General features: G+C 45.1%; 1 protein-coding gene across 1 annotated transcript in view; it reads right to left on the bottom strand.

Annotated features, from left to right (window-relative positions):
- cfap210 (cilia and flagella associated protein 210) overlaps positions 1-18,627 on the bottom strand; it is a 57,177-nt gene that overhangs the window by 16,157 nt on the left and 22,393 nt on the right. Inside the window, exons 6-9 of the mRNA XM_067987512.1 lie at positions 13,104-13,260; positions 3,939-4,078; positions 2,960-3,152; positions 2,031-2,195 (exon numbers count right to left, since the gene is read on the bottom strand). Of these exons, the coding sequence (XP_067843613.1) occupies positions 2,031-2,195; positions 2,960-3,152; positions 3,939-4,078; positions 13,104-13,260 (655 nt within the window). The remainder of the gene's footprint in view (positions 1-2,030; positions 2,196-2,959; positions 3,153-3,938; positions 4,079-13,103; positions 13,261-18,627) is intronic.

The following is an 18,627-nucleotide window of genomic DNA, read 5'->3' as shown; positions in this document are numbered from 1 at the left end:
ACAAAATTAATTGGCACTTGAAAAAGTATGGGCTAATAAATGAAAGTCAGCACGGATTTGTTAAAGGAAAATCGTGTTTGACTAACTTGCTTGAGTTCTTTGATGAAGTAATGGAGTAATGGAGTGGTTGATGTTGTGTAAATGGACTTACAAAAGGCATCTGATAAAGTACCACATAATAGCCTTGTTAGCAAAATTAAAGCTCCAGAGATTAAAGGGACAGTGGCAGTGTAGATACAAAATTGGTTAAGGGGCATAAAGCAGAGAGTAGTGGTGAACAGTTGTTTTTCAGACTGGAGGGAAGTATTCAGTGGTGTTCTCCAGGGGTCAATATTAGGACCACTGGTCTTTTTGATATATATATATTAATGACCTGAACTTGGGTATAGAGGGTATAATTTCTAAGTTTGTAGATGACACAAAACTCGGAAATGTAGTAAACAATGTGGAGGATAGTAACAGACTTCAGGAGGGCATAGACAGACTGGTGCAATGGGCAGACACATGGCAGATGAAATTTAATGCAGAGAAGTATGAAGTGATACATTTTGGTAGGAAGAATGAGGAAAGACAATATAAACTAAATGGTACAATTTTAAAGGGGTGCGGGGGCAGAGAGACCTGGGAGTGCACATACACAAATCTTTGAAGGTGGCAGGACAAGTTGAGAAGGCTGTTAAAAAAACATATGGGATCCTGGGCTTTATTAATAGAGGCATAGAGTACACAAGCAAGGAAGTTATGCTAAACCTTTATAAAACACTGGTTAGGCTTCCGCTGGAGTATTGTGTTCAATTCTGGGCACACACTTTAGGAAGGATGTCAAGGCCTTAGACAGGGTGCAGTAGAGATTTACGAGGATGGTACCAGAGATGAGGGGCTTCAGTTAGGTGGAGAGACTGGAGAAGCTGGGGTTGTTCTCCTTTGAACAGAGAAGGTTAAGGGGAGATTTGATAGAGGTGTTCAAAATCATGAACGGTTTTGATGGAGTCAATAAGGAGAAACTGTTTCCAGTGGCAGAAGGGTCGGTAACCAGAGGACACAGATTTAAGGTGATCGGCAAAAGAGCCAGAGGCGACATGAGGAAATATATTTTTTACACAGTGAGTTGTAATGATCTGGAATGCACTGCCTGAAAGGTTGGTGGAAGCAGATTTAATAGTAACTTTCAAAAGGGAATTAGATAAATACTTGAAGGGAAAAATTTACAGGGCTATGGGGAAACAGCAGGGGGATGGGACTAATTGGATAGCTCTTTCGAGGAGCTGGCACAGGCAAGATTGGCTGAATGGCCTCCTCCTGTGCTGTACTTACTGTGATACTATGATGACAGACAGCTACTACTTGACTATTAAACAATCAGGAGAGTGGAGTTTTTTAAAATATCAATCTCCCTTCTTTTACATTCCTATTCTGCTGCCCTTCTGACTCTGTTTTCTTCATTGCTGCTATTAATGTCACTCCATATTAGTCACTACGAGTAAGGTAGGTCTCCTGCCAAATTTTTTCTTTTCAAATGATGCATTCTACTATCATGCGATGCACAATCTAGCATTCTGGCTGAGAACTAACAAAGTTTGACTAAGTGTCAGTAGGTAATAGCATTCAAACCTGAATACCTGCTAATAGATAAAAGTTTTCATTTATGCTGCCGATTATTAATATATATAATAATAGCTCTTCTTTGGTGTGCTGTCTGACAATTTATATTAATATTTATAATTCATATTTTATCAGTAGAGAAGCCACATTGCTTAACATACTTCTGTCAAATTGGAGTTATGACTTAAGCATATTCATATTCAACATTTTGCTGTTAGCTGATCTTAGTCAAGACACTGGTGGAGGAAACAACAACAACTTGCATTTTTATAATTATCCTGCTGTTCACTATCCAGGTTCACATATATAGAATGGCCACTTGAATAAAGTACCGGAGGGCTGCCAGATATGATGTGCAGCTGTACCCCAAAATGAATCACCACCTACAAGAGGGAAGAAAAACAGTTCCATAGATGAGTAAAATTTACCATTTGTTCAATGAGGAAGGATTGCACTCTCCCGCCCTCTCCTAGGGACTTTAGCTTTTTTTTCTGTTCCTCTTCATGATGCATATAATCTGCTTCCATCTTGGCATGAAGAACTTCAATTGCCTGTATTTTTTCTTCTTTTTCCTTCTCCTCGCGTTCTTTAATCTGAATACACATTATCTAATTCAGATACTTTACACCAAAGTAGGTTCATCAAACAGCACAAATCTAATTAACTATTATTTTTGCTGAATTATTTTTTAACTGAAATATCATTGCTATGCTCCCCAATGTAATACAAAACTTTTAAAAATTTCTGTTTTTTCCTTATTCGTAAGACACGTGCAATGTTCAAATCCCTGAAAAAATTCTTGCAGGCATATAGGCATTGAGGAATATAGCTAATGAAATGTGTATTTTCTTTTTGAACTCTACAGCTAGTCAGATGAGCCATTTTTTTTCCGGTCCTGTACATCCCAATATTCCTTCTTCTGTGGAATGAATTGTCTTGGTATGCAGAATAGCCTTCCCCTGTTCCATGTTTCCTTATATTCTTAAGATACACTATGCCCCATCCTCTCCTCCCATGATATCTGTTCAATACGGCTGGCACAAAGAATCATTTGAGTTTTGTTAAGACTATTGGGGTAAAATTCAGAACTTCAGCAGGGGTGTAGAACGGGTGGTAGCGGAATAGCCGCCCATCGTACATCACCTCTAATTTTACTTACAGGGAAATCGGGTGGGTGCATAACGGATGGCCATCTGCTACTGCCCATATTGGGACCCCACCTAAGTTGAATTTTTTCCCCTATGGTCATAGCTAAAGCTTCAAAATGAGACATGTGCCATTACAAATTGGAAAAATAAAAAAACATGTGAAAAAAGAATTACACCACCTGTAACAGCAAAACATACAAGTGGATTACCGTCATAATTCTGTGTTCTTCAATTGCCTTCAAATCTGCCATAATTTTTTCTTCCTTTTTCTTGATTTCCATGTTTCTTTTAGCCTCCTTCTCTTCTGCAGCTCTGGTAATACGTTTAGTTTCATCCTGTGCTTCCCCTTTCATCTGTTCACTTATTATTTTTATCATCAGGTTTCTCTGATCCTCTTTCTCCCTAGAATAGTCAGATCAGCACAAAATTATTCCATTACAGCAGATCTCTTACAGTTTTGCCATTGAATGAAAAACTTTCTTTAATAAATAAATGAAAATATTCCATATAAAATATGGAGTAATCAATGGTTATGAAAAAGCCACCATGTTTATAATGGCAAAAAAATTTTGTTATATAACGGTTTACTTTTATTCAACAATAATTATGAATAAGTTGGGAGACATTCCATCACAAAAACAGAGTGCAGCATCTCCGGTTTCACACAAATTCCTTACAGTTGAAATGAATGAGGCAGGAATATAGTTAATTCTTTGGATGGAGCTTTGATAACTCAGAAACTTCTGCCATGATTGTTTTTCCATTTTCCATATTTTTGAAGATATAACTTCCTTGCATCTGATTTTGATTTGTTTGAGTGGATCGTGGCACTTCAGTGGCACTTCAGTGAGACTTCTGGTAGCTGAATTTGTATTTCAGATAACTTTTTAGTTAATATGTTGTTTAACAATTTCACTTTATCCCCAAAGGTGTACCACTCAATTCCATTCTTCACAAAGAGAAGAATAGTGATAGTTGATGCTGAAAACAGATTGTCTACTTTCCATTACGGTTTAGAGCCTAAGATTGGTGCAATTTCCTCACAAGGAAGGAGAGGGAATACCATCACACTCATGGAACTCTGCAGAACTCCCAGTACAGTACATAAAAAACACTCAACAGAATGTATTCAATGTATTTTCCATGCATTTTTACCCTGCATAAATCTTCTAGGTCCGTTTCACTTACTTGTCCATTTCTGCTTGTCGTTTTTTTCTAAGCTTCAACATTTTTTGTTTTGCTGAAACAAATAATCTGATATCTTCATCTTGCAATTCTTCTTTTTGCTTTTCTAGTGCTTTAATGATGTTAATGTTTTCAACATGTGCCTGAAAATGGAATAACATACATTTACGGAAATACATTAAAGCCAAATATTTCTCCAGAGTTTCAGTGATTTATTTAGTTGAGCTTAGCTATTCAGAGAAGTTCAAAAGTGCCAACAATATTTTTTATATGGAGGTGAACTTCCTTTCCATTTCTGGCATGTTAGTTGCGCTGGAATGGCATAGGAACGATTTTTAGCACGAAAACTCAGGTTTAAGTGATTCGCGCCACTTGTGCGACTTTAAATCACTTCCCCCAAATGTCCTTGACCTTTTTGGCCCTTCCCGCAATCCATCCGCTGAGACCCCGCTGGGCTCATTTGGCGCGAGTGTAAACGTGAGTTACCTTGATTTGCCTCTCTGTTGCACTCTGGGTAAGTTAGATCCAGAAATATATGAGGTTCAGCATCTGCCTGTGTCACCTGATCAAGGCAGAAATTAGGAGTTTGCAAGCTTTGAACAGTCTGCAAACTTTGCTTATTAACATTTTGGAAATGTTTTTCAATCCATTTTTTTTCCTACTGAGACCTGCACTGGATTTTCACTGCCTGCTGTCAGACCACTCAAAGATTTTTGGACCTTCACCCTCCCACTGCAGTTAGGGCAACTCAGGAGCAGGTATTGCTTTCCCCTGGGCATTCTGCTGTATACCATTATTATAGAGGAGCAGGAAGAGCAGCACAAGTTCGAGGGAAGGAGATTCTGGCAGTTTGGCAGAAAATGTAGCCTACCAGGTGAGAAGATGAATGCTGAGGGTGAAGCCCATTGCAGGCTGATGCATGTCCCCTGGATTACAACTCTTATTATAGGAGAGCTGCAAATCCTCTGCTCTCCTTCTGTCTCTCTCCTCTCACTAAGTAAAATAATATGCCTTCATTGTCAAATCATTTCTGTAAGTTATAAAAATTGTTTCTTTTCCACTGTAAGGCTTAACTAAATGCGATGGGGAAAAAGAGGTTGGATGTTCAAGGATCAGCTATTACCATTGCTTGGGTGTCCTTTTACTGGATCCGCTCGGGGCCCCGTGCAATTGCATGGGTTGCATGGTCCTAACACTGTACCTGCCCCCACCTCCACTGACCACCATGACTGGTCCCACTATTCACCCACTCCACCACCTTTCAGAATATCCTTACAAATAAGGTTCTCATTATCCATGACCTCTTCCCAAATGAGTCTATTGACATACAGGGGCTTACTGATACCTAGCTCACAGACAGTGACCCCTTCCCCCTCATTGACGCCAGCCCACCCAAATAGACATTTTACCACATTCCCCATCCTAATAGCAGCTCCCTCTCCAACCCCAGCTTCCTCTCTTCTGGCCCTCCACTTGCCATGACACTGCTGCTGCTCTTGACCAGCATAACAGTTACTTTACCTCTCATTTCAGTCCGTTCATCCCCTCCAAGTCCCTCACCATCTTTCAATTTCCACCACTGCATTCTTAAATTTAATCCGGTTCTAGCTGGATCACCTTAAAGAATGCTGTGTCTCCCTCTCCGTGGCCAAATCCTTCTACTATAGCATTATCTTGGAGGGTAAGGACAACTCTAGACTTCTCAACTCTAGACTTTGAATGTGCCCCAAGGTTCCATCTTTGTGTATATGCTGCCCCTCGGTGACATCATTCATAGGCATGGGGTCAGGATTCACATCCATACTGACGACATCCAGCTCCATCTCTCCACAACCACTGGCTCCATAACCATCACTGTGGTAGATGAGCAAGGACTTTTTTCAGGCAGGATAGAGTGGGTGATAAAAAAGGAGGGGGGGTAGCATTATTGCTTAAAGAATCACTTACAGTTGTGAAAAGGGATGATATGCTAATTGGATCATCAATCGAGGCCATATGGGTTGAGCTAAGAAATAAAAAAGGGGCAGTCACACTACTAGGAGTGTACTATAGACCCCCGAATAGCGAAAGGGAGATAGAAGAACAAATACGTAGGCAAATTTCCGAGTGCAAAAATAAGAGGGCAATAATAGTAGGGGACTTCAACTACCCTAACATCAACTGGGATTCAAACAGTGTGAGGGGCACAGAGGGCGCAAAATTCTTGATCGGTGTCCAGGAGAACTTTTTAGCCAGTACATAACAAGCCCAACAAGAGGGGATGCAATTCTAGATTTAGTCCTGGAGAATGAAGATGGGCAAGTGGGTGAAGTGACAGTGGGTGACCATATTGGGGATAGTGACCACAATTCAGTTAGTTTTAGCATTATTATGGAAAAGGACAGAGTTAAATCAGGAGTAAACGTTTTAAATTGGAGAAGGCAAATTTTACAGAACTAAGAGGTGATTTGGCAGAAGTGGACTGGACACAACCACTTGAGGAGAAATCAGTGGCAAGCCAGTGGGAGGCACTAAAATGTGAAATTCTACAGGTACAATGCAGACACGTCCCCTCAAAGAAAAAGGGTGGCACTGCCAAATTTAGAGCCCCCTGGTTGTCTAGAAGTAGATGGGGCAAAATAAAGCAGAAAAAGAAAGCTTATGACTGTCACAGAAAACTAAATACTGCAGAAAGCCTAGAGGAGTACAGAAAGTACAGGGATGACGTAAAAAAGGAAATAAGGAAAGCAAAGAGAGGGCATGAAAAAATATTAGCTGGTAAGATTAAAGAAAACCCAAAGATGTTTTATCGGTGCATTAAGAATAAGAGGATAACTAAGGAAAAGGTGGGACCTATCAGGGATGATAAGGGTAACTTGTGTGTAGAGGCAGAGGATGTGGGTAGGGTTTTAAATGAATATTTTGTCTCCGTATTCACAAACGAAAGGGATGATCCGGACGTAGTAGTTAAAGAGGAAAGGTGTGAAATATTGGATAATGTAAACAAAACGAGAGAGGAAGTACTAAAAGGACTGGAATCCTTGAAAGTTGATAAGTCACCAGGGCCAGATGGATTGTTTCCTAGGCTATTGAAGGAAGCCAAGGAGGAAACAGCGGATGCTGTGAGGATCATTTTCCAATCCTCACTAGATACAGGGGCGGTACCGGAGGACTGGAAGACTGCAAACGCAGCACCATTGTTTAAAAAGGGTACGAGGGAAAGGCCGGACAATAATAGGCCGGTCAGTCTTACCTCGGTGGTGGGCAAACCATTAGAATCAATACTGAGCGATAGGATAAACTGTCACTTGGAAAGGCATGGTTAAATCAGGGATAGTCAGCATGGATTTGTTCAGGGAAGGTCATGCCTTACAAATGTGATTGAATTCTTTTAGGAAGTGACAAGGAGGATTGATGAGGGTAGTGCAGTGGATGTTGTCTACATGGATTTTAGTAAGGCATTTGACAAGGTCCCACATGGCAGACTGGTCAGAAAGGTAAAAGCCCATGGGATACAGGGAAATGTGGCGAATTGGATCCAAAATTGGCTCAGTAGCAGGAAACAAAGGGTAAATGTTGATGGATGTCTTTGCAAATGGAAATCCGTTTCCAGTGGTGTGCCACAGGGCTCAATGTTGGGTCCCTTGCTGTTTGTGGTATATATTAATGATTTGGACTTGAATGTAGGGGACATGATTGACAAATTTGCAGACGACACAAAAATTGGCCGTGTAGTTGATAGTGAAGAAGATAGCTGTAGGCTCCAAGAAAGTATCAATGGGTTGGTGGAGTGGGCGGAAAAGTGAAAGGGAATACACAGTAAACGGGAATATATTGAGAGGGGTAGTGGAAGTGAGAGACCTTGGAGTGCATGTGCACAGGTCCCTGAAGGTGGCAGTACAGGTGGAGAAGGTTGTGAAGGCGGCATACGGAATGCTCTCCGTTATTAGCCGAGGTATAGAATACAAAAGCAGGGATGTAATGATGGAACTGTATAAAACGCTGGTAAGGCCACAGCTGGAAAATTGTTCGCGGTTCTGGTCACCACATTACAGGAAGGATGTAATTGCTCTGGAGAGTGTGCAGAGAAGATTTACAAGCGTGTTGCCAGGGCTTGATAATTGCAGCTACGAGGAGAGATTGGATAAGCTGGGGTTGTTTTCCTTGGAACAGAGGAGGCTGAGGGGAGACTTGATTGAGATGTACAAAATTATGAGGGGCCTAGATAGAGTAGACAGGAAGTACCTGTTTCCCCTAGCGAAGAGTTCAAGAACTAGAGGACATAGATTTAAGCTGATTGGCGGAAGGATTAGAGGGGACATGAGGAAAATCTTTATTACCCAGAGGGTGGTGGGTGTATGGAATTGGTTGCCCGAATTGGTAGTAGAGGATGGGACCCTCAACTCTTTTAAAAAGTACCTGGACCTGCACCTAAAGTGCTGTAAGCTGCAGGACTATGGGCTGGGTGCTGGAAGGTGGGATTAGAATGGGCACCTGGATGTTCTAGCCGGCGCGGACATGATGGGCCGAATGGCCCCATCTGTGCTGTATCTTTTCTATGGTTCTATAGTTCTAAGAAACTCCACATCCTCGCCCCTTATTCCATCCCTTCCCCTGGCTACATGATCAGTTTGCACCCAATGGTGTAGTCTTGGTGCCCTGTTCAACCCTAATCTTAGCTTCAAAACCTGCATCCTAGCCACCACCAAGAACACCTATTTCCTACTCAGCAACATTACCCACCTCCGCCTTTACCTTACTCCCACCACCGCTGAAATCCTTATGCATGCTTTTGTTAATTCCAGGCTCAATTAATCCAATGCTGTCCTCACCAGCTTCACAAGTTCTATCCTTCATCAACATGCCTCTCATCATCACGTCCTCACCAATCTCTATTAGCCTCAATACATCAAATTTTAAATATTTGCAATTACTAGAAGTCTCTCTATAGCTTTTCGCATACCTACCTCCGCAACCTCCTATAGCCCTATTGCATGCACTCTACCCTTCCAAATGTGGCCTCCTTTGCTCCTATACTCTCCCCACTCCACCGTTGGTCATTGCACCTTCAACCATCTTGAGCCTGCTCTCCAGAACACTTTCACTAAAGCCTGTTATCTCTTTCACCTCTTTCAAAAGCTTCCTCAACTTTGACCACTGCTTCTGGTGCTTCCTCTAACCTTTCTCCCATTGGTGTCAGATTGTCATCTCTGTAAAGTACTTTGGGATGTTTTATCACATTGAAGGTGCTACAAAAATGTGATGTTGTTCTACCTATTCTCTCTCCCTGAATCTCTGTTCTCTAAGTTATTCACAATCCCTTATCACAGAGTCATGGAAGGAAGGCATACTGTATTGTGGGGAAAAAGATACTCTACAAAAACAGCAGCACCACATTCTGAGCACGTCAGTTCAGGTCTCAGCAGCATAGAATCATAGAAAGGATACAGCACGGAAGGAGGCCATTCGCCCCTTCGAGACCGTGCCTGCTCTATGCAAGAGCTGGTCCTGTGCCCCCACCCTATCCCCGTCATGAGGCAGTATCTTTGTAATACATACTCGGCAGATGATACTGCATCCCAAAATCACCAGGATTCAATTATGAGCATGGTAATATAAACTAAAGGGTACAATTCTAAAAGAGGTACAGGAACAGAGAGATTTGGGGGTTTATGTACACAAATCGTTGGAAGTGGCAGGGCAGGTTGAGAAAGCGGTTAAAAAAGCATACGGGATCCTGAGCTTTATAAATAGAGGCATAGAGTACAAAAGCAAGGAAGTCATGATGAACCTTCATAAAACATTGGATATGTGGTGTGGAAAATTATGTTATTGCAGATAACCCTCCCACAAATTGAACCATGGACAGCAGTGTTGAGAAATTGTAGATGCAAGGCTGCACACATGTGGTTAGCACTCCTCCACCTCAGCCACTATAAGTAGCTCACTGCTTGGCTTCGTCCTCAATGACTGCACCAGCACTTGATGCTCAGAAAACATCTTTCTTTTAAATATATGTCCTGTGAGGTCCAGACAGCTAAGTTGTCCACTTAACAGCAGGTTGCAAGTGGCAAGTAATATTCGTGCCAGACAGGTGCCAGGCAATGACCATCTCCAACAAGAGAGAGTCTATCCACGTCCACTTGACATTCAACAGCATTACCATCACCGAATCCCCCACCATCAACATCCTGGGGGTCACCATTGACCAGAAACGTAACTGGACCAGCCACATAAGTACTGTGGCTACAAGAACAGGTCAGAGGCTGGGTATTCTGCGGTGAGTGACTCATCTCCTGACTCCCCAAAGCCTTTCCACCATCTACAAGGCACAAGTCAGGAGTGTGATGGAATACTCTCCACTTGCCTGGATGAGTGCAGCTCCAACAACACTCAAGAAGCTCGACACCATCCAGGTCAAAGCAGCCCGCTTGATTGGCACCCCATCCACCAACCTAAACATTCACTCCCTTCACCACCGGCGCACCGTGGCTGCAGTATGTACCATCCACAGGATGCACTGCAGAAACTCGCCAAGGCTTCTTCGACAGCACCTCCCAAACCTGCAACCTCTACCACCTAGAAGGACAAGGGCAGCAGGCACATGGGAACAACACCACCTGCACGTTCCCCTCCAAATCACACACCATCCCGACTTGGAAATATATCGCCGTTCCTTCATTGTCGCTGGGTCAAAATCCTGGAACTCTCTACCTAACAGCGCTGTGGGAGAACCTTCACCAAATGGACTGCAGCGGTTCAAGAAGGCAGCTCACCACCACCTTCTCAAGGGCAATTAGGGATGGGCAATAAATGCTGGCCTTGCCAGCGACGCCCACATCCCATGAACGAATTAAAAAAAAGGTTCCTCCTCCTCTTCTGCCAACACCAACAGGTCATACTGTGATTGGCATCCGATGCTCTCCCCTCTGGCTCTGTTTATTATTTGGTGTATATATCTGAGTTGGTACTAGCAAGGGATAGGGTGAGTGACTATGTATGCTGTGAATTGCTGGTGTGCTTGGATGTACCAGATCCTGGATCTGCTGCTTGTGGCAAATCTAGAGAAAAAAAAGACAAGTTAAAATGGTGTCCTTCTGAGCAGCCTTCACGTAGCTTTCAGCAGAGTGACATGGCAAAGAGCTTCAGTATATACCGTGCGGTCAGTAAGTGAGAGAATAGGATGAGAAGGAAGAGTAGCAGGTCATCACAAACCCTGACCTGGCTACAGTCTTCCCACTGCCCCATCTCAGGCATCCTCTATGGTCACCCTTCCAAGGATTTCCAGGGCTTCCTCCTCATTGGGGTTAGAAGTCTTATGTTAAGAAGGTCTCCTCCTGTTAATGTTCTTTTCCTTTTGTCTTCTCCTGCAACCAGAGTACACAAAGTGAGAAGTTCCTTTTTCATGATGACATACAGTGATACCTAAATACCAGCATGCAGGCCAGCGTGGCTATCTTGACATTTACATATACCATGCAGCTACATTAGATGGTAGGAATCATTTGGGCTGAATGCATGCAAGGATGTTAGTGAAGGAACACTTCCAGTTGAAGGGTGGTTATTCAAAGTGCACCCTGCTGCATAATCAACATATTTTCTCCTATCTTAGCTCACCTGGTACGGTCAATCAACTTCTTCCTACATTGCCTCCAGGGAAGCAGGATGCTTTTCATGCCATTACAACTGTCACACACCTCTTCCCATTCCACTAGGTTGCTCTTCCTGGGCTGCTCACTGCCAGAGAGCCCCACATCCTCTGTCTCACTTCCTTCAAGAGAATTTGTGAGACTCCATTACAGAAGCAAAGAACTCTCCTCCCTCCTGCCAGTCGTGATTTTTTGTCAGAAGCTTGCTGTCTTCACAATGGAGTCGATATTAACCCCCACCCTCAACGGGCAGGAGAGGGTCAGGTGTTAAAAATGTAAAATCGCGAAACGCAACCCCAACCAGCCGGCCAGTGTACGTGGCTGTTGCCATTTTTACAGCAGCGGGTTGCGTGATGTGTCTATGTCCCACTCTCGAGAGATGGCATACAGTGCAGTTGGGAGCCTAATTTAAATTTAACATTGGCCGACCAGATTTCCCAGGGCTCAGTAAAACCCAGCAGCAAAATGGAGACAGGAGCAGCTGGATCAAGCAGGGAAGTGCTTTTTTAAAGCACTGCTTGTGAGCCAGGAGGAGCAGCATTTCTCCCCGTGGCACCTCAAGCAAACTTTCTGTCAATCGTGGCCTCTCCTCATTGCCGCGATCAGCCGGACCCGCCTCCCCTCCAATCCCCGATATTTGCCTCCCTCCCTCCTTCCCGATTGCCATGCTCCGACGCCCCCAAGCCCTGGTCTTTGCCTCCCTCCCTCACGATTGCCGTGCTCCGACCCTCCCGCTCCAACCTCCGATCTTTCCCTCCCTCCCGATCTACGTGCTACGACTCCCCCCACAACCACCAATCTTTCCCTCCCAATTGCCATGCTCCGACCCCTCCCACTCCCTCCAACCCCCAATCTTTGCTGATTGTCGGGGACCATACCCAACAGTCCCCAGATGCGATCTTCTACCACTGGCTTTCCCGCCCGGCAGTCAGCCAGCCTGTCAATCTGGCCGGCTATCGGGAGGGAAACGGAATTTTAAAAAAATAATAAATTCAGCAAGGCCTCCGCGTTCCCAGGATTGTCTGGATTCTCCCCGCAACTGCGCTCCCCCACTCTCTTCCCATAAATATCGGGGCCAATGCCTTCCCCTTTAAGCTGCTGCAGGACTTTAAGCCCATCAATGGGCGAGCATACAGGTGCTTTCAATGCCTGGTACTCACTTACATTATGGCAATGAAACTGACCCTAAAAATGTAGCGAGGTCAATGTATCATGAATGAGCCAGTGCAATTCTTGCACCACATCACTTCCACTTGGACCTATGCCCGATCAGAAAATCTAGGTTTATATTTGGTGAAAATATTTGACTAAGTGATATGCAGGAACTTTGTCTTCACGTTGGACCACTGTTTTCAAGTAAAATGGAAAATATCTGCAATAACATGGGTGTGTGTAGTCTTAACCCATACAAGAATCAGTTTCTCCAAACAAAACTTTGGAGGCAACACAAGAAAGCTGAAAATACATATCATAAATCAAATATAAAGTGTATCATATATGTTATTCAGCTCCTTTGATTGAAAAAGTGTGCTATACCTACCATGTGATTGAGCATATTGTTGTGTTTTTCTTGCCTGTTTAGTTCTTCAATTTTATTGAGCTCCCATTGAAATAAATGTGCTAATTTCTTGATTTCTTTTCCCTCCATTACATCTTGATGTTTCTCCTGTTCTTTAAGATGTTCATGTTCTTTTATCCTAGCATCAAAAAAAAATGTTTGAACAGCATCATTTTAAAATAAAATTAGTAGAAGTGTGAGCAACTCTCACAGATATCTCTTCACAAAAAGTGCTACTAAAAAAATGTGTTAACAGTTTGTATCAAATATGTTCGCATATTTCAATAGAAATATCCATCAAGATACTTTTAATTACTCAGGTCCTCAAAATGGGCAGGGGGGATCTTAACTGCTGACTCTTGTCGGTTTGTGGGGTCAGGGGAAGATAGATCCTTTAACTGTAATACCACTCTCGGACACCTGCACCAGGTCTCCCACCTTGTGCCACGTGTTGGGAAGTTTCCTGATTCTGGGGCGGGGGGGAGAGGGCAGCCACCCACCACCCACTCCCGAAGAAACCTAAAATTGCCCCTTACCAAGGGAGGCACTGGGGGCACACTTAAGTTCCTTCCAGGGGAACGTTTTTTTTAAAAACTCACCTTGTCCTTCGGGGGTTCCAGGCCACAATCATGACTTGGATCCACAGGTGGTCCCAACTTCAGTAAAGAGGTGTACACAGTTTCACCAGGCATACCTACATCAGGTTTTTTCGAGGGCCAAGATAGTGGGAACTCCTGATATAAGGAGTCACCATTCTTACGTTGATGGCTATGTTTGGAGCAGGCCAAAGCTCCGCCCCCAACAGCTCCAGTTGAGGGCCATGGCCAGCCCTTCCGGTGGACTCCTGCCGAAGTTACAGCAGGGGTGCACTGGAAGGGCCCAGGAGTTTTAGAGCCCCAGTGTTTAACATCACTTTTTTAAAATTCAATTTTCCCTAAAGTACATTCACATATGCTATGAAGCCATTGTACAATTTCTGGTGAATATTTGTGGTCTTCACGTGAAAGATGTCTGTGCTGGAAAATATAACATTCTTCGACTTGGGGCACCCGATATCAGGACCAAGCATGCCAAGCACAAAATTCAATTTCACCTGTTCTAACAAATAGAACTTCCCCTCAACTACACAGCACTACTCCCTACTCCACCAGTGCTGTGCTCATAACTTCTCTAAGAGATATTTAGTCCCAGTTTGTATCTAATTATGGGTAGTTTTGTGCCCTTACCATTTCCTCAGTTTGGAATTGGATGGAAATCCCCCAGTTCATTTTACATTAGGTCCCTACAGGGGCAGATAAAGAAGTTCTCTACTGTGCCACACTATGCCCATGAACTTAAAATTCAAGAGTTGAGAAGTCTTATAAGTTTGGTTAAAATCCTTGAAGTCTTTGGGCTCAATTTCAGGGGGCAATTGCGGGTGCGATGGGGACGGGAGGGCTCCGAAAATCCCGTTCGGGTTCAGAAGTCGGCTCCAACTCGCCAACTTCCGAGTTTCCCAGGGACCCACCTGTGTGCGCGCAGGCGACCTGAAAACGGAAGTCCCGCCGGCAATTAAAGCTGGCGGGATGACAGTAAAAGAGCTAAATGTACCTCATTGAGATACTTAAGGCACTTTACCTGTGACCAAGTAAGTGATTAGAATGATTTTTAACTTACCTGGACGGCTTGCCCATTGCTTCTGATTCACGCCAAGGGCCGGATGAGGGAACAAGAAACTAAATAAATTACATAAAAAACCATGGACGGAAGTGAAAACACAAAATTAACCTACCTTTGCATCCTGCTATGATGTCCGATGTCTCCCTCTCCGATGTCCCACTCGTCACCCCCCCCCCCCCCACCCCCGATGTCCTCCCATTGTCCCAGTCCCACTCTTCACCCCCCCCCCGATGTCCTGTCAATCAGGCTGGCTGCCAGGCACGAATCTCGGAGAGGACGTTAATCACCAGCAATCAACATGCGATCGCATCGGAAACGGTAAGTTTTGTTCATGCAGGTTTGCCACGCGCACCTTCACCCCCCTGCTGCCAACCCGCCACCATTGCAAAATTGACCCCTTTAATGCAATGAGCTAGCTATGTGTGCATAAACTTATGTGAGTAGCTTCCAGATTACCCAATATCAAAAGGAACCAAACATCTCAGCAAAGGAAATCACTTACCAGCTTTGAAAATTTTTTTAAAGTGTTCAAGTATAAGCTCTACAGATACATGGCCTGTGGATTATTCCCAGAATGCCAGAAATGAGGAACTCATGCAAGAAAGAAATAACTTATATTTATGTCAAGTTTTCTACAAAAAGAACCATTATTAAAAAAATTCTTCCCAATTTTGTATGTTATTTTTCCACTTTATTTATGTTACCCGCTGTGTGCAACTTTCCCTGAATGAAGCACAAGCACTCAACTATTTCCATGGGCTTGATTTTACCAGGAAGTTGCAGGGGGGGCTCCAAAAATCAGGGAAATCCTGCTCGGGTTCGGAGCCCGGCTCCAAACCACAGACTTCCAGGTTCCCCATTGACGTGTCTGGGTGCGCATGTGTCCCCTGAATGCAGAAGTCCAACCGCGGGATCATGATTTAGTAGATGAGAGAGTTTAAGTACTTGAAGTACTTAATTTTCTCCATATTTTGGCAGGGGTGCAATTTTGAAGCATCCTCAGTGTGTTTCCCGTGCTGTGGGAGACACTCCATGTTACAACAGACGTGTTTCAGCCAGCAGCCAGTGAGATATTCAAATGCTTATTTGACAGATGGGGAGAAAAGGTCACTTATTGCAGCAGGGCACTCTGTTCTTTCATACAAAGTTTTGGCTGCAAGATCTTTGTGTTTGCACTGAAAATTCTTACCTTCCACTCAAAATTCTGCTGTTCAAACATATTTAACTACTTGCAGACCCCCTCAAACTCACACCATCAGGGTGGTGGGGGGGGGCGCCATGGCTGCATTCACCACTACATCCGAGGACGAGCAACATCACCAGCCTCGCCAGGCACGGCGTCCACCTCCGCCACTTGGAGCTCCATAACACAGTGCTGCACCACAGGCACCTGCACAAGAGCACAGAGGGCAATAATAAAGAGAGCGACGTGCAGGAGGCACTACCCTCGCCACAGGGTCTACAGACCGAGGCTCAGCTTCCTGGACCTCTCTGAGGAGCAGTGCATACGGAGGCTCAGAGTCAGTCGCCAGGTAGTCACAGACATCGGCAGCCTCCTTCATGCCGAGCTGCTCCAGGCTGGGCTGAGAAGCATCTCCTTACCTGTCGCTGTCGAAGTCATCACTGCCCTCAACTTCCTTGCCTCCGGATCATTCCTGGGTGCCACCGGGGACATCGCCGGGGTCTCTCAGTCGTCTGCGCACAAGTGCATAAGGCAGGTCACCGACGGTTTGTTTCGCAGGACCTCGCACTACGTCAACTTCTCCATGGATGACCTCAGCCAGACGGAGGGGGCAGTGGGATTCCACTCTGTGGCTGGCTTCCCACGGGTGCAGGGTGCAATCGATTGCACCCATATAGCAATACAAGCACCTCCACACGAGCCAAGACTGTTCATCAACAGGAAGGGGTATCACTCCATCAACACTCAGCTCGTTTGTGACCACCGCAAAAGATTCCTTCATGTGTGCGCCAGATTCTGTTGCAGCTGCCACCATTCCTTCATCCTCTGGGAATCCAACATCCGGCCACTCTTCCATGCACCGAACACCCTTAAGGGCTGGCTCCTTGGGGACAAGGGATACCCCATGCACACGTGGCTCATGACACCTCTGAGGAATCCTATCACTGAGCAACATTGTCGATATTACAACAGCCACATTGCCACCAGGTCTACAACTGAGCATGCTATAGGGCTGCTCAAGATGCGATTTAGGTGCCTTGATTGTTTTGGGGGAGCGCTTCGATACACACCAGACAGAGTGGGACGTATTATAGTAGTGTGTTGTGCCCTGCATAACGTGGCACAACAGAGAGGGGTGCCGTTTAAGGAGGCCCCATCCACATCCGCCACCCACATTGAGGAGGAGGGGGAGGAGGAGTAGGAGGACGAGCAGCCCATGAGCAGAGCAGCAGCTCACCTGGCTGCTCGTGAGGTCAGGGAGTAACTGATATGTGAACGGTTCTCCTAACATCAGACAATGTGAAGAGTCCAGTCCCCATACCACCTGGATAGAGCAGCGCCCACACCAGCAACCCCCCCACCCCCACCACCTGCACAAAACAGGCCTGCAACGACACATACACCCACTGTAGAGTGACCCAATGGGTGGCATCAAGTGTTGCCGTTCATGGTGAACCTCATGAAAGGGCCCTATTACAGAAGCCAGTCAAGAATGGCCAAGACGTGGCAGTAGTAGTGACAACAATAATATTTAATGTGAGTTTAACAAAAAGCTAATAAAAATAAAAAACATGACTAACCGTCAAACGTCCTTGCGCATACCGTTCGTGCTGACAAAACCTTCGCCTTTCTCTTCTGACTACTTCTACATGATGCATCCCCTGTGGCAGGTTGCTCTTGTACATGTCCTGACCTATTAGATGCTTTGGGCCTACGCCCTCTGGGTTTTGGTGCCCTTGAGGGCCCCTCCAAAGACTGCTCCACCTGCACCTGTGCAGGGGCAGACTCGGCCACCTGAAGAGGAGGCAGCATTGCGGGTACTGGTTGAGAGGGGGGCAACAGGTGAGATGTGGGAGCGCTTTGAGTGGTGTCCCCACTTCCATGTCCCCTTTCACCATCATCCCTCCCCGGGCCAGGCCCACATCACTCCTACCACTCTGCTGGACAACAGTTTGGAGGACATGTGTGAAGCCTTATAAGGCCAGTGGTAGAGCGTCTGCCTGCCTGTTTAAGGCGGCAGAATGTTGTTCATTGTGAGTCCGAACAGCCGTTGTTAGGGCCTGAATGGACTCATTTGTGAGCCGTGCCTGAAGCTCAATGGAGGCTAGCCTTCTCTCCATCGCAGACATTCCCGCACCTACCCGTGATAGTATCTCAGAGAGTTGCTCACGTCCCTGTGACACTATATCAGAGATTCCCTCACATCCCTGTGACACTATCTCAGAGATTCCCTCCCTTACCTGTGCCACCATTCCACTCATGCAGGAGTTGGACTCCTCCATCCTCTGCGCTATTGTACAGACACATGAGCGAGTGAGGGTGATGTGGCCAACCGATGAATGCATCAAGAGATGCAACAGAGGGTGAGTATGAGACATTGTATGAGGATTGGGTTGAGTGGTAGTGGTGGGGTGACTAATGGGGAGGTAAGGAAGTGCTGAGGAAGTGCGGGTAAGTTGAGGATGAGCCTTAAGTGGGTGTGGGGAGTGATGTGATAGCGTAGTGTTGGCAGTGCAGAATGAGTTGGGGATGGGGGCGATGATGTGGAATGTAGGGGAATCAGTAAGTGTACTCACTTTGGTTGACCTGGTTAGGTCATTGAAGCGCTTCCTGCACTGGATCCAGGTGCGGGGTATGTTGCTGCTGCTAGTGACCTCCTCTGCC

This window comes from Heptranchias perlo, chromosome 7 (genome assembly GCF_035084215.1).
Source record: "Heptranchias perlo isolate sHepPer1 chromosome 7, sHepPer1.hap1, whole genome shotgun sequence".
NCBI lineage: Eukaryota > Metazoa > Chordata > Chondrichthyes > Hexanchiformes > Hexanchidae > Heptranchias > Heptranchias perlo.
The sequence above is the reverse complement of the archived record's forward strand: the minus strand, read 5'-3'. Positions and strand labels throughout refer to the sequence as shown.